Source organism: Paramisgurnus dabryanus, chromosome 11 (genome assembly GCF_030506205.2).
Source record: "Paramisgurnus dabryanus chromosome 11, PD_genome_1.1, whole genome shotgun sequence".
Lineage (NCBI taxonomy): Eukaryota > Metazoa > Chordata > Actinopteri > Cypriniformes > Cobitidae > Paramisgurnus > Paramisgurnus dabryanus.
In genome coordinates, this window is record NC_133347.1 from 10,426,356 (window position 1) to 10,443,926 (window position 17,571).

General features: G+C 37.0%; 1 protein-coding gene across 5 annotated transcripts in view; it reads right to left on the bottom strand.

The window, feature by feature from the left end:
* The window catches only part of prkcz (protein kinase C, zeta), a 105,195-nt gene that overhangs the window by 14,595 nt on the left and 73,029 nt on the right, over positions 1-17,571 (bottom strand). For all 5 annotated transcript variants that reach the window (XM_065246669.2, XM_065246673.2, XM_065246672.2 and 2 more), the window contains 7 exons: positions 12,891-12,988; positions 12,606-12,692; positions 10,001-10,136; positions 9,815-9,902; positions 7,924-8,043; positions 6,779-6,858; positions 5,067-5,156 (listed from right to left, as the gene is read on the bottom strand). In XM_065246669.2, the coding sequence (XP_065102741.1) occupies positions 5,067-5,156; positions 6,779-6,858; positions 7,924-8,043; positions 9,815-9,902; positions 10,001-10,136; positions 12,606-12,692; positions 12,891-12,988 (699 nt within the window). The remainder of the gene's footprint in view (positions 1-5,066; positions 5,157-6,778; positions 6,859-7,923; positions 8,044-9,814; positions 9,903-10,000; positions 10,137-12,605; positions 12,693-12,890; positions 12,989-17,571) is intronic.

The following is a 17,571-nucleotide window of genomic DNA, read 5'->3' on the forward strand; positions in this document are numbered from 1 at the left end:
CTTCCGCAACTTTTTAAACCCGGAAGTATTGCCCTATGGCAAGCTGCTGCATGTCCGTGTCTGTTTTAAAGATCGCTCTGAATGGGATCTCTATGAAAAGTCCGTCACAAAAATTGGGTGTTTTTGCAGAAACCTACCCATATTCAAAAGCTGATTACAAAAGAACCACTAAAGGTAGGATGAAACGGTTTTTTTTTTGTTTGAAAGCAGAGAGTCTGTTCTTTCATTTGGTATATTGTATGTTTATATATTTAAAGCAGAACATTTTCTGGAAGGCATTAAACTTTGGTGAAAATCATGAAAAACGCTGGCGCTGGCTGGCAACTTTTAAAAAAAACGCTGGCGGTGAAAGAGTTAATGCTGCATTTACACCAGAGCGGTAGAGGCGGCAAGCGCGAGTGATTTCAATGTTCAGTAAATGTGAAGACGCGTTGACGCGCGTCTAGAGGTCCCGCAGGCGCGGATGAGGCGTTTAGCACGGCGCGGAAGACGCGTTTCCGCCTCATTCGGCATCTAGTTCGCGCAAATGGTGCGGTACGTGCAAATGGTGCTTTTTGACGCGAATTTGCGACTGACGCCCGAGTTGAAAAATTTGAACTTTGGCGGATTTTCACGACGCGTTAACCAATCAGGAGCCTGCTTGCAAGCCCCGGAGTCACTCATTCAGCATGAAGGCTTGATATTGTCCGTGAGCAGTCACCCAGGACTATACGACACAAGTTCTTATTTCTATAGAGAACGGAATAAAAAGGACCTCGCTTGGAAGAGTGTCAGTGAGGACATTTGGCAACCTGGTAAGTTGTAAATACACATTTCACTTTTGAGTCACGTAACATTTATCGACCCGTGCCGTTTATTTTCCCCCTATAGTAAGATGACTAAATACAAACCAGTAACTCTCTCGATAAATGCACAATCAACATCAGCCATAACCGCATAGCACTTGCCCCTCCCACAAGAAGCGGATTTGGCTTCTGTCTCGCGTCAAATGCTTGCTTCTTCCGCGCGTCTACTTCGTTCTAGGCGCGCAAATGCATTCAAACTGTTCAAGCGGCAAACTAGGCGTGGTAGATGCGATTTTGACGCCTGAAATGTGGTTCTTGTAAACGCAGCATAAGAATTAATTGGTGAATTTTGATAAGGGCATGATTTTTTATTTATATTTATACATGAGAACATCTAAAAGTTTAATAAATAAGCTTTCCATTGATGTATGCTAGGATAGGACAATATTAAGTCCTTAGCAAATACATTTTTGATATATTTTCAGTAGGAAATTTACAAAATATCTTCATGGAATATAATCTTTACTTAATATTTTTTTTTTATAAAAGAGCGCTAATTTTAACCCATACAATGTATTGCTGATTATTTCTACAAATATACCAGTGTGACTTATGACTGGTTTTGTGGTTTTAAATATATAAAATTAAAACATTTTTGTATGTGCAGTTGGCTCCAACATACCCACCTACCTACCTACTTACCTAACCGATCATCCTCCTCTCTTGTCTAAAACAAGAAAAACTGTTTAAACACACTCACACTCACTCACTCTCTCTCTCTCTCTCTCTCTCTCTCTCTCTCTCTCTCTCTCTCTCTCTCTCTCTCATATAAACTTCTGCTGTCAGAGGAGCAGAGAATGAATGATTATGAATACATTTAAACAACAGCAGTGGCAGGGCTGGTGGCTGGAATAAAATCCCAAACACTAACTGTCTTCTGTGTGACAGGGTGTCACGGCTGTTCTTCCTGAGTAAAAGAAAAAAACTTTTTCCTTTTCATTTGCCAGCACATTTTATTAAGTTGAACTGAGTTTTAAAAGAGGGACAGCAGGTTTTAATTACAGTGATTCATTGTCATTGGGAATTTGGAATACATTTTTATTCTTGTTTTAGCCTAAACGGTGGTAAAACTTCTTGCTCCAACATCTTTGTGGAGATAAAACTAGTTAAGACAAAGCAGATCTCATGAGTCTCTGATCTGGCTTCAGTTAATGCTAAATCTGCATTACATGCTGCCATCAGTGAGAGTTCTGTTGCCCCCTGTGCCGACACTGCAGATGATGTGAGGGGAATCTGAACATTTACACCATCACCACAACCCTCTTAATATTCCCACCTCCCTCTTTTCATTCATCTCTCTTTCTCACCCTTTCCCACTTGGTCTCTCACTGTTTAAAATCATCCACCTCTCTTCATTCAAGTTTTTCTCACTCTCTTCTGCAATCTTCCTCACACTGTCATAATCAGAGTTACTCACTCTTTGGATCTGTCTCTCACTAAACACAGGGACATCAACTACAGTAAAGCATCTCTCGTTTCATTGATCTTCACTGTCTGTGTGACTCTATTTTTGTAAATTTCCTCTCTCTGTGTTGTTCTTCCTTCCTACTAAAACATTTTTAGTCATAACGCACTTTGTACATGTTTGTATATGGGTGTTTCCTCAACAGTGTAATACAATGACTTTTTCATTTACACTAAAGTTTATACATTTAGGAGATAATTTTATTCAAATGAAAGGGCTTGTAACATTTTGTCCAAAGAGCCAACAATAAGCAAATAAAGCAAAAAATCTTGAAACTTGTTTATCAAATATACAGATTTGGTTATCCTGGACCACAAAACCAGTCATAAGTAGCACGGGTACATTCGTAGCAATAGCCAACAATACATTGTATGGGCCAAAATGATAAAATTTCTTTAATGTCACAAATCATTAGAATATTAAGTGAAGATCATGTTTCATGAAGATATTTTGTACATTTCCTACTGTAAATATATATAAAAAAATTTATTTATCATTACTGTTATGTGTTGCTTAGAACTTTAAAGGAAAACACCACCGTTTTTCAATATTTTACTATGTTCTTACCTCAACTTATACGAATTAATACATACCTATCTTTTTTCAATGCATGCACTTAATCTTTGTACAGCGCATCGTGAATGTGTTAGCACTTAGCCTAGCCCCATTCATTCCTTAGGATCCAAACAGGGATGAATTACGAAGCCACCAAGCACTTCCATCTTTTCCCTATTTTAAGAGTAATACATGAGGGGTTACACGAGTAAGTATGGTGGCACAAAATATAACATGGCGATTTTTTTAAGCAGATAAAAAACTAATTTGGGAACTATGTTGTATGGCGGAAGAGCACTTTGACCTCTGGCGCGGTAACATCATCAATCCTGACTTTGGACGTTTTAACATGCCACCACTTACAAGTTGAGGTAAGAACATAGTAAAATATTGAAAAACAGTGGTGTTTTTCTTTAAAGGCAATTTTCTTTATATTTAGATTTTTTTGCACCCTCAGATTCCAGATTTTTAAAAGCTCTGCTTATTTGCAACCCTGAACTAATTGATTGCGTTAGCCAGATATTACCACTCTCATCAGCGCTTTTTTGGAATTGCGCTCTCACGTTAATTTACCCCGTTTAGTAAATCTGTCCCCATATGTACTATTTACACAAAAATTATATCAAATTTCACACATTTCTATTCAAGCTATGCAAAAGGTGTGAATTGTACACATTTACATTGTTTGTAGGCAAATTATATGAACGAGTCATAATAAGAGTTTTTAGGACAAAAAACACTGACTAAACTTTCAATGTGTGTCAGAAAGTTAACAAAATATCTTTGACATTTAATAACTGTGAAAGATGAATGTTCCCTGACAGGCGCCAAAAACACACATGTACGTACAATGAATCATCGGAAATATGATTGTAACGGCAATTACAGCTTGAATGAAAAGGTCTAGATGAAAATATATCAGAGGAAATTAAACTTTTAAACAGCAAATAAGCGAAGAAATCAACTTAAAACACAAATATGTGAAACTAGATTCAAACAGACAATGGGCTTGCAGCTGAATGTCACATTAATGCATTCATTCATTCATTCATTCATGAGCAATAAACAACATGCGTAGAGTAAACTCTTGAGTATCCTGTGGTTGATTTTGTGTGTGAACGGGGGCTAGTGTGTACGCGTTCGTCAAGCTATCAAAGTGACAAAATACCAGCAATTAAAGCATTATGTCTAAGTGACCGAGCACGAAATTTCATTTCCGTGTTGCCACCGTCCTAAGCACTCATCTGAAAACACATGGCAGACATGAATGCTAACCCAAACACAATTACACCTCACAACAGGGGACAGAGCCCAGCTGTACGGCAACTACGACGTTTGAGGCGATTCGAGATGGTATTGTGAGACAGAAAATTTTGGGGACTAGTGAATCAGTGCAAAGAGGGAAAATTTTGGGAAAATTGGCCCCTGCTTTCTTCTACAAGAATACAAATGATTAATCTATTTGAAATGAACTTAACCATTAAAAACCAAAGATAGTCATTCAAACTGGATAAAAATTACAATTTTACATTCAATGAAACTTTCAAGTGGAAATAATTCATGGGATGCAATGAATTCAAATCAGATCTGTCTTTCTCTCTTTCTACTCTCTGCACCTCTTACCCCTGCATCTAAAGTCTTTCTCATATACTGTACATATTAAATCATCAATTGGACACCCACAGCGTTTTCTTCAGCTCCTGAATATTGTACTGCATGTTATATCTCTGACTTCAGCATTGTGTGCATCAACTATACCAGACCAATTAACATCCTCCTTCATCACTATAGTGTTTCTGCATGAACCGAATCTCATGTGATATTCTCTTTCATCTATGTTTTGCTGTAGAGGAAAATACCTGTCAGTGGCCACTCACTTCCTACATCTAAAACTGAATCAAATGATACTCATATGGTTCAAAACTCCCATAGTTTAATAGGGTTGCTGCTTTCATTACGTTTACATACTTTAATTGTAAGAAAAAAATTAAATCGAATAGTGATTAAATATCACTATTAAATCACTTAATTTTTTTAGCAAATATAAACACCAGCAATAAAAGAAAAATGTCAGTGCAACAGCTGGGAAAAATATGGGAAAAATGTGTTCAAATCCAGTCATATCCCATTCCCTATCTATCACCACTAATAATTTCTTGTTTCCTCAATACAAAGGGTAACAAAAAGCCACATATGCTTACCTGGTCCCAGTCTATACTTCTGAAGAACGTATGAGACTTGATATCTGTAAATCCGGTCTGAACTTGGCAACCCAGCCTCTCTTTCGGATCCTGAACAGAAAATATGGCCCGTTAACAACAGATCTACTACATTTTTTTTCTAGCTTCACAAGAACTTCAAGAGAACGTGCTTTGTGAAGTCACCCCAAACTACATTTTTTTCGATGAGGATCCAAGAGCCTTTCAGCGACTCTGTGCTATATTATGACACACTTGTTTCATCCAAATGACTGAAACCACTGATAACAGGCTCTTATTGGTTTTGAAGAACCCCAGCTATAATAAACCCAATTTGTCTTGATGATTAAAAACGCTTTATTATTCTGCCAATCTGCCATTTGGATATTAATCCACTGGACCGATCGCGTGCTTTTTAACAAGGTATGTTGCATGAATATCTGATAATGTATGAATCCTGGTTCTGTTTTTGATCTGTTGCTGCTGTTTGCACGACGTAAAACCAAAGACGACGCAAAACCAAAACTTTCTGAAAAGCGTCCTGCTTTAGAAATGACCACTGTGGTAGATGAAATGGAGACAATCTGTCCTTTGGATATTAATCTACTGGACCGATCGCGTGCTTTTTAATAAGGTAATGTTGCGTGAATATCTGATAATGTATGAATCCTGGTTCTGTTGTTTATCTGTGGCTGCTGTTTGCACGTTCAAATTAAATGTTTTGTTTTTACTAGTTCACAGACAACCGTCAACTGTATTTTTACTCAATGACAATTTCATATTAAAATCTTATCAGTTAACGGTTAATGTTCGGTTTAGAAGCTACGGTTGTCGGTCGGGAAAATTAACTGATATGAGCATCCCTACACTAAACACTTCCATGTAATCCCTCTTTAAAGACATGACATGAGTTGTTACACGAGTAAGCATGGTGGCACAAAATAAAACGTGGCGATTTTTTTAAGCGGATAAAAAAATGAGAACTATACTGTATGGCGGAAGAGCACTTAGATTGCAGCATTATTATCCGCTTAAAAAAATCGCCACGTTTTATTTTGTGCCACCATACTTACTCGTTTAACTACTCATGTAACAGTCTTTAAAACATGGAAGTGTTTGGTGGCTTCTAAATTCATCCCTGTTTGGATCCTAAGGATTAAATGGGGCTAGGCTAAATGCTAACACATTCACAACGAGCTGTTTAAGTTTAAGTGCAAGCATTGAATAAAGATAGGTATGTATTAGTTTGTCTAAGTTGAGGTAAGAACATAGTAAAATATTGAAAAAGGGTTGTGTTTTCCTTTAACATTACTTAGCCTACGCTAATACAAAATCAGTATTTTACATTGATTATCGTTTACATGGTAACTAATTGGTGGTTCTTACTTCAATATTTTACCAATTCGACAAATAAACATGATTCTCTATAGTCATGGTCAGAGATCATGGTCAGTTGGATTTAAAAGGTTTGACTTTGCATTCATCAAAGCAAGCTTACAGTGATTTAAGCCATACATTTCATCAGTTAATTCTAAGCCTTACCTATGAATCGAACCTTGAACTTGCCATTGCTACACTGGCTGAGCTACAGAAATAATACTTCATAAGTTATTATCACTAAAAATATTTTTTGTGTGTTGCACCTGTGTCACACTTTACTGTAAAGGTTATGAATGCATGTGTGCACTGCAAATGTGAATACACCTTGTTCTCACCTTGTTCAAAAAACCTTTCAGTACACTTGCCGCCTTAACAGACAGTGACCTCGGGATCCTTATTGGCTTCTCCAAAATGACTGAAACACAAAAATAAAGAAGAGAAAAGACGGATGAGTCATTTACACAGAGTACGGCAGTCGTGATGTGCAGCGGCATTAGACAGACACGCTTTAACCCACACATGCACTATACAGCCGTCTGAATAAACCTTTCAATATTCAATCAAAGACTAAAGGGATTTTCCCCCACCATGTTTATTTCTGTAAATTCATCAAATTTTGTTGCGGTGTTAAGTGGATTTAAAACACCCCACAAAACATAAAATGAGAAAAAAATGTGTTTTTTCAATATGCTTTTCAATCCCAGCGGTTTTGTTTCTTTAGACTTGCGTTTCACGGGCAGCCGTCCAAAAGAAAAGCCTGTTAAATTTCATCTATCTCTTTTATTTTTTTCCAGAAAGACAGAGCGCAGACGAGCATTTATCTTTCCTCCCTGAATGCCACGTCCCCTGTATGTTTTCTTTTCCAAATGAAAAGCTAAAGGGATTTCGGATTCGCTGGGACTCTGCCCTGCTGCTGTGACGGGGTTTGGACGCCGGCCCGAAAGCAGCTAAGCGTTGGCTCTGTGCTGGCAGCATCTGCCTCGTTTCTGGGTGGGCGACGGAGTGTTGGCGGGGGCGGACGGAGGGAAGTTGGACCGGGATTGCGCTGCAGCATATGGATGGATTGGGGTTGCGATGGAGGCAACAGAGTTCCGGTTATAGAGAGATCCAGATTCATGTTGCTCGTGTGTGTATGTGAATGAGAGTGATCCAGGAGCATGCTGACCTCTCGGCTGGAGCTCGACAGAACAGACACAGAAGCAGATGACCACGCAGTCTCTGCTCATGGAGAGGGATGGAAGTAGGGACAGTCAGAGGGATTAAAAAATGTCTATTAAGGGAATGACAAAAACGTCCAAGATGCCAGGAATATCTCACTAATGTAAAATTCCTTTAAAGAAAAACCATTTTAAGTTTGTCGATACTGATACTAAACATATGGAAATTATTTTTACCCAACCAGACGCACAAACAATTCTGTTAAAAGCTGCATTAGTGAGTAAAATGTGTTGGTTTGCGTGTGATGCTCAAGTGATCTCACCCTGGAAGAGATATTCCTCTGTGTTCATATCAGGATTGTCAGTGATGATATCGAAGGGCGATCTGCCTGCCATCATTTCAAACATGAGTACGCCCAGCGCCCACCAGTCTACACTGAACCCTGATAGAGAGATATAAACAGATTGAGGACAGTCATCAATATTATGCATTAAACGGGACATTTCACAAGACTTTGTTATGATTTCAAATAAATCTTTGGTGTCCCCAGAGTAAATATGTGAAGTTTATGCTGAAAATACCATATAGATAATTTATTATATCATGTCAAAATTGACACTTTGTAGGTGTGTGCAAAAATTTGTCGTTTTTGGGCTTGTCGTTTAAAATGCAAGTGAGCTGATATCTGCATTAAATGAGAGTGCCGTGGTTGGATAGTGCAAATTAAGGGGACGTATTATCCCCCTCTGACATCACAAAGGGAGCCAAATTTCAATTAGCTATTTTTTCACATGCTTGCAGAGAATGGTTTACCAAAACTAAGGTATTGGGTTATTCTTATTAACATTTTCTAGGTTGATAGAAGCACTGGGGACCCAATCATAGCACTTAAACGTGGAAAAAGTCAGATTTTTATGATATGTCCCCTTTAAACAATTCATCTAAAATTATACTGCATGCTATCGTAAGGTGTTGATATCATGGGCTCTCTCTTACACCCGGCGCAATGCAGCGTGTCTTTTGCTAGTTTCCACCCTGTGCAATTATCATTTTCACGTTTAGCGCCACGTTGTTTAAATAGCAAATGCATTTGCGCCCACTTTTGCGCCCATGGGCGTTCTGGTCTGAAAATGAGGTGTGTTCAGGCACATTGTTGGTGCGTTGCTATTTTGAGGCAACTAAAATAGACTACGCCATTGACCAACAAAAACCTGGTCTAAAGTCTAAAGTCAATGGCGCAATATGTTTTTTTGTTATTTAAAGAGCGCAATAGTAAAATGCGCCTATACACGGGAGGACAACGCGGGTTTGCTTATCACACTAATGAATGCGCAGCAGCACAAAAACTTTTTAAATATGAAAGATTAAAGGATTGAATGTAAAAGATTATTATTGAGTCTCTTGGACATAAATGAGGACAGATTATGAGACGTTAGAAGGCGCAAAGAGCTGCTTCACCTGCAGCCTGGTAAGTAAATAAATGCTTTGCTTTAAACAAATGCATCTGTTTTTAAATGTTTTTTTAATGCTACCTCACGCATTTATTGTATATGATGACTCTGTACCTGTGGATATGGTGAGATGAGAAACATTTTTAAGTAATGCTTAAAAAAATCTTGTGACGCTGTCCAAGTGCTGAAACGTGCAGAGAGCCGTTTGTAAATTCTTTATCTCCTGTTTGTTACAAATAAAGTATTTTTAGAGTACAAACCTTATCTTACATACTTGTAAATTATTTTTTGATGATATTGGATAGCCATACATTTAAAGCAATTAAAAGCCCGCTTTTTTACTTCCATGACTAAAAGAAAATGGGTTTTAAAGGTTTTAATAAAAAATAACCATTTCAATACAAGTGAAAAACAACACAATTATTTAAAATTAATCTTAAACTGGGGATCTTCTTCCTCCGCTTAGTTTTTCAGTTTACAAAGTCCGTTATCTAAATATGGATTAGACATAGCGCCAGCGCAACTGGCTTTTAAAGGGGATGAGAGCTGAGATTCTCATTGGTTTATTGCACGTTACGCCCAAAATACTCCCATTACTCATTAAAAAAATAGGACCAACCCTTTTCGACCATTTTTCCCGTCGTTAAATTAGCAAAAGTGGATTCGGACACGCCCATTTAGACGTTGCGCTGTGCGCTTTAGACAATGCGCTTAGACCGTTAAAATAGGGCCCAAAGGATTAGTGAAGTAGCCTACACCTACCGTAATCTTCACCCCTTAGGATTTCTGGGGCGATGTAGTTGGGCGTTCCACAGAAAGTGCTGGTGGTGTCACCCGGTCTGATACCCTCCTGAAACAATGATGTCCACCTTAAATTAGCTTTGTGCTTTATGAGGATATATTATAGATATGATACAATTTCGAGCTATTTAGTTTATTAGGTACTACCTTGCACATGCCATAGTCTGTAAGCTTGATATGGCCATCCTGGTCCAACAGTACATTGTCCAGTTTTAAATCCCGGTAAATAATGCCCTTCTCGTGCAGAAAATTAAGAGCGATGCAAATTTCAGCAGCATAAAATCTGTAGGAAGCAAGAAAAGATAAGAAACAACGCCCAATAATGCAGCATCCATTTATTAATTTTAATAAATATAATAATTTATACTTTTACATTTTTATTAGATCCTGTTGATATTCAAAAACACTAAAGTGCTAATATAAAGTATAGATAGTATCTATTTACTCTTATTGCAAAGAACCGCTATCAGGTGTAATAAAATATATCGCTACTTTCACCCACATATCGCTAAGAAAATGCTGCTATTTTAACTTATAGTGTAGTGTAAATACCCGCTGCCATTTTTGTTTGGTGATTCATGCGAACGAAGTTAAAAATCCTTTTCCGTCTCACCTCATTACAAAAAGTTTGAAAAAAAAAAACAAATCTCAAAGAGCGAAAGGTGTTCAAAGTAGCAACAATTAGTGATGACATTTTCATTTGGATTTCGCAACACGGCACTCTGGCACTCTCCGGCGATCGTTTCACGTCGACTCACAGCAAGGGCTCGTGGGACCTTTAGGAGCAGCTCATGAATATTTAGGCTCATTAGCTGTAATTAGCATGCTGATTTGCATATGAGCGGTGTTCAGGGCGCATACTGATAGGGCCAGTCGGGGGTGCGTTTGACTCACCTAATTAGCCAATGTTTGATCTCAGTTATCAGATGTGTGAAAGGGGCATTACACTGCTTCTCTGATCAGCTGCTGTTACAGATTCACTTTGGAATCATCATGCATATAACAGCAGCGTATGAGAACTGCATTCAAACCAGGTGCACTGCGCACACAAGGGTGTGGCTATGGTTTTATTATTTACTTTATTTAAAAAATCAATCGTGCTATACAGATGCATCATGTTAGTGAAACTAAATGTTGGACTATTTGAAAAATAAATCAATATTACACTCTAAAAAAAAGGCGTTGTTAGGGAAAAAGGGACAAACCTAACCTGTTGCTGGGTTGTTTCAAGCCAAAATGCTGGGTTGTTTAACAAATTTTTTGGGTAAAATATAATTATTTTCTGCGGAAAATTAAAGGAATAGTTCACCCAAAAATGAAAATTCTGTCATTATTCATGTTGTTACAAGCAAGTATGAATTTTTTTCTGATGAAAACAAAGAAAGAAATGTTTTTATCAAACCAATCAGAGGCCCCATTTACTTTAGTACGAAAAAGAATACTATGAAAGTCAATAGGGTCTCTGATCAGTTTGGTTACAAACATACCTTAAAATTAGGGTTGCATAACGATTAATCGCTATTAATCTATTGCAAAAGTTTTTTGTTTACATCATATATGTGTGTGTACTGTGTATAATAACTTTGTATAAATAAATACACACATGCATGTATATATTTAAGAAATGTTTACATGTGTATAAACATTTGTATATTTATGTATAATATATAAATACTTAATATATGAATATATATGGTTTCTTAATATTATACATGCATGTGTGCATATTTATATATACATAATTATTATACACAGTTCACACAAATAAATGATGTAAACAAAAACCTTTATTCTGCAATAGATCAATCGTGATTAATCGTTATGTAACCCTACCTGAAATATCTTCCTTGTATTTATCAGAACGAAGAAATTAATGCAGGTTTGTAACAACATAAGAGTGAGTAAATAATGAGAAAATTATGACAAAACTTTTTTTGGGGGTGAACTGTCCCTTTAATTTTAAAGCATTTTTAAGAGTTTAACGGACGTATGCAGGTATTTATTGTCTATCTTTGGTAACAATGATGATGTCGAAAAATACATAGACGTTTCATTCATTTATTTGAAAAATCTGGATTTTGGTTCAGCTAAGTTAATTTTACAAATCCATTTTAATGCAATAATAAAATATTTAGTAGGGTTTCCTCACCATCCAAATCTATCTTATGATTCAAACTTATTCATGTACAGTAGTGATGACCACATTAAAGCATTAAAGTCCCAATGAAATCAAAATTGATAATTCTTATTTTTTAATGTAATACTTATAAAGTCATTATAAAAAAAATAATGTTCCCTTAACAAAATCTGAAATGTACTTTCATCGTGTATGGCAATCATTTTCTGGTGATGTCAACTTGACAGCTTGTGCGGAAGCATCTGTTAACTCCGCCCCTCCATTTGTCAGTCTGCTGCAAGTTCCATTTCTGAATGAAACAACCTACTTTTCTATATCCAATCGAATCACAGTGGAAAACACAAGCCACGCCCACAATTTTCCTTGTGTGATATTCTGTTTCACTCGGAAATGCGTCATAACACGGAAGTAAAGTTGATTGCGACTTCTGGTTCACAGGGACTTTAATGTACACTTAATACTCAATAATGGTTAAAGAGTTGGAAGACTTGATAAAGGCAGACTTTCTGTTCCTCATTAAAAAGTGTCTGCAATGTCTTCAGGGATCACAGTCGGATTGTGCAGTAACTCAGAACCACTGCACTGAAAATATTAAAGAATCTCTTTATCACATACCGAGCATGTTCCTCTGGAAGCTTCCGCTGCCTCTGCATATGGAACATAAGATCTCCTCCATTCACATATTCGATCACTAAAAACAATCTGAAGAGAGAGGAAGAGAGGCGTTTATTTAGCACAATATGTTCGTAGTTCGGATAATTGATGTTATTGGTTGTGTTGTTTTGGACATTGAAGATCATATCGATAATAGCATAACTGCATTTTCAATACACTGCATTCAAGATGATTTTTGTTGCTTATGATGATGAAGGTGACCCGATGGTTATTTTCCCAACTTACCGACTCTCTGTTTGAAAACAGGAGTGAAGTCCCACTAAGAATGGATTGGTTGATGCTTGTTCAAACACGTGCTTCTCTGTCTGGACCCAGTCAATGTCCTAAACCAGAAAGAAATAGAGAGAGGGGTTGAATTATGACAAAATATAAAGTGCAGAAGAATATGATAACAAGCCGTTTGACTGATTTCTAAGAACTAGAGGAGAGGACATGATGTCTCTACTGGGTCACTATTGCAGGCCAATTAAAAATAATCCTCACACATGAGTTTTGAGAAAAACCTCAGCTACTTAGGAAAACATTTGGCACGATGCATGCTGTCACTTTAGGGGCCTCAAATCTCGAAATTAAAAATGTTTTAAATGAGAAAAGCACCTTTCTCTTCTTCTTTAAAAAGATATGTACAGTGCAGAAAGGAAAGACAAAAGAGAAACAGACATGTAAATAAAGCACACGGTCACATATTAGATAAGATATAACTTTAGACAAGTCACCTAACACATAAAACAGCATCAACATAAACATATGAAGACTATGAAACACAAACTGAAGTATAGAAATTGTGTAGTGAGCAAACACATGCTAAACAAAACAAAACTTCTTATATTTTAACTTTCCAAAGTTTTCCAAATTTTTCGTGAATGCATATCTGGGATAGTTAACTCTTTCCCCGCCATTGACGAGATATCTCGTCAATTAAGAGAAAACGCTTCCCCGCCAATGACGAGATTTTCCGTCTTTCCACAATACCGCTATTATCCACCCGGTGGCGCCCTTCCGCAACTTTTTAAACCCGGAAGTATTGCCCTATGGCAAGCGGCTGCATGTCCGTGTCTGTTTTAAAGATCGCTCTGAATGGGATCTCTATGAAAAGTCCGTCACAAAAATGGAATTATCTCTGCTTTTTTGCTCAAAATGTGGTGTTTTTGCAGAAACCTACCGATTTTCAAAAGCTGATTACAAAAGAACCATTGAAGGTAGGATGAAACGTGTTTTTTTTTTTTTTTTTGAAAGCAGAGGGTCTGTTCTTTCATTTGGTATATTGTATGTTTATATATTTAAAGAAGAACATTCTCTGAAGGCATTAAACTTTGGTGAAAATCATGAAAAACGCTAGCGCTGGCTGGCAACTTTTTTTAAAAACCCTGGCGGTGAAAGAGTTAAAGGGACATTCCACTTTTTTTGAAAATATGCTAATTTTCCAGCTCCCCTAGAGTTAATCATATTATTTTTTACCATTTTGGTATCCATTCAGCTGAGCTACGGGTCTGGCGCTAGCAATTTTAGCATAGCTAAGCACAATCCATTGAATCTGATTAGACCATCAGCATTGTGCAAAAAATAACCAGAGTTTCAATTTTTCCTATTTAAAACTTGACTCTTTTGTAGTTACATCTAGGGATGTAACGATTGACCATGCAAATGCGTGTTTTCTCAATGAATGAATTTGAATGAATTACGGTGAAATCCCGGCACATCCGAACGCCAAGGGGCTCTCTCATGCAGAAACTCCTTTTGTGCCACAGAAGAAGTAGCGTTACAAACGCTATTCCAGGAAATGTCTACAGGAATGTTTATATTGCTGTTCTTTAAATTGTTTCAGGTATTTTCATGATAATAAAGAATATTTTGAATGATTTTTATTTAACGAGTGTTGCTTTTTTAAATACACGTTATAAACGACTCCGACTCATAATGATTTTAGATTGATAAGGACTTCCTACTGACCAAATGCCGTAGTACACGCACAAGCTGTGCATGAAACACAGAATCGCAGCCTTGTGGTGTAATAATCAAGGACTTTGCTGATATAACATGGCGGCAGCAGGCATAGTGATATTACGCAGTGCCCGAAAATAGTCCCCTGCTTTTGAAAGTAACAAAGGGGACTATTTTCGGGCAGTGCGTAATATCACTGCGCCTGCTGCAGCCATGTTACAGCAGCAAAGTCCTTGATTATTACGCCAGAATGAGAGTATAGTTCCTAGCCATAGCGGCCTAGAAAATCGCAACTTTAAATTTTCTGTCGGTCTTAGTACACGATGTAACTACAGAAGAGTCAAGTTTTAAATAGGAAAAATATCGAAACTCTTTGATTATTTTTAGCCTGATGCTTATGGTCTAATCAGATTCAATGGACTATGCTAAGCTATGCTAAAAATGCTAACGCCGAAGATCGGCTGAATGGATTCCAAAACGGTAAGAATCAAATGTTTAACTCTAGGGGAGCTATAAAATGAGCATATTTTCAAAAAAAGTGGAGTGTCCCTTTAAAGGGATAGTTCACACAAAAATGAAAATTCTGTCATCTTTTATTCACCATGTATGAGTTTCTTTATTCTGTTGAACACAAAAAGAATATATTTTGATAAATGATAATTAGCACACAGTTGACGGTACCCATTGACTTCCATAGTAGGAAAAACAAATACTATGGAAGTCAATGGGCACCGTCAACTGTGTGCTTACCATCATTTATCAAAACATCTCTTTATTTGTGTTCAACAGAATAAAGAAACTCATACACGTTTAGTACAACATGAGGGTAAAAAAAACTTAATTTTAGGTTGAACTATGCCTACATTATGCTACACACATTTTATTTTGATGGTACAGTATATTTCTGCACAAAACTTTAAATCAAAAGATTATGAGGATGTAGTTTATATAAGACATCTTTAATGCTTCACGAAGACGTCCAGACAGGATGTTACAAAACATCTTTATTAAGAATTTTCCTGCTGTCCTTGATGACACGACACAGTGTTTGTTTTGATAAAGTACATCTTTCATGTCAGCTGTCAGCACTTTAACATTAGGCAACACTTACACGGAGCTCAAGGAACTCGACAGAAGTTCTGTTACCCAACAGCTACTGCTGAAAAATGACAATGAACTTCTGAAAAGAGGCTAAAGGTCAACTGAGGCAGACCACTTTGCCAGATCTCGCAAAAACAAGCAATATGTTTGGTTGTGTTTACAATAAATGAGCATCCTGTATGAATAAAGTGATTCATGTGTAGCATACATAAATCAACTGAAATAATAAGCTGCCTGTTTTTAGAAGTAAAACAGTCGCTTTAAATAAGTGGACATGGCAACAAAACGAAGACAGTCTGCTTTCTTAAATCAGCACGGTTTAATTTCCTGCTATTGGATGAGTTGAAAGCAGATTACAGGAAAGCATTCAGAACATGAGGAGAGACAGATGTTGATATGCTTTTTATTATTTCTCTGTTTTTATTATTCCTTCATCTGTCTTCTTGTCCTCCTTATATCAACTAATCACAATATTACACATATAAAGAGTCCAGATGCAAACCCCTCTAAGTTAAGGTGACCAGATGTCCAAGTTTTCAGGGGACAGTCTCGTTTTTTGGTGTTTTGTCTTCCACAAACCCACAACAATAAAATGACGAAAACATTCAAAAGGTTTTGTTCCCGTTGTTTAATTCATAGATAATAACAAATAAGATTTCAATGATCTGTTGACCATTGAACTTGGAAATGTCCCTGCTGGTCACCTTACCCTAAGTGCTTATTTCCACAAAAGTCACTTTAGTCTTTTCACTGGTATTTAACATATTTGACTATCTTTCGCTGCAAAACCCTCTAAGTTCATGCAAGCTTTTTTGGAAAAAACCTCCACTTCTAAAAAAAATCCCCTTCTTTGGACAAGACATAATAAACAGTTGCAAAATCACTAAAGATGCAACTAGAAACATTTCAAATGATGCAAGTCAGAATTGAAAAGGTAAAAATTAAGAAACTAAACGACACATTAAGGGGTGCTGTGATTCATGTGGCTGCTAAATTTTGTTTGTATTCAGGTCCACGTAATCACAAGGGACCCAAGTTTGAATATGATCCACGGTCATTTCACATTCGTCTGCTGTGCACTTAGAGGACTTTGCCGAAAAATCTATGTGGTTTTTAACAGATTCAACAGTTTCGATATTTTTCCTATTTAAAACTTGACTCTTCTGTATTTACATCCTGTACTAAGGCAGACGGAAAATTAAAAGTTGCGATTTTCTAGGCAGATATGGCTGAATGGATTCCAAAATGGTAAGAATCAAATGTTTAACTCTACGGGAGCTGGAAAAAGAGCATATTTTCAAAAAAGTGGAGTGTTCCTTTAAATGATTGTGAATGATAAATGCAAACATACACACATTGCAGTGTAATGTACAAAAATGAGACCAACTCTTTAAAGCAACGGCTGCTTTCCTAGAAATCATTAGTTTGTGCCTATTCAGAGGTCAATTGCATCTCTCTGTCACTCTGAAAGGACCTTTGCTCCACATGCTGGGGTTCATGAACTTCATTCATGTGCATTTGCCGGCAGCCGTGTGTGGCTTTGTGTTTCTGCGCGAGCCAAGTTTACACAAACACAAAAGCTTTGACTGTACAGAGTTTACATAACGTTGAATAGCCGTACAGTTCGGTTTGCCTTCTTGTTTGAACCTTGTTCACACAGATCAGGTTTCATGTTAAAGAGAGAAGGATAGAGAAAGCTCAAGCGAGATTAGGATTAGCTAATGAATTCAGTAAATACTTGTACCGCTTTATTTCGCAGCATTTTTGAGTGCAAATCTTGCTGTTATTCACTAACATGCAATCCGGTATAGCTAATATCGGAATGTGCTGAAATGGTACAGTTCAACGAGTATTTAAAATACTA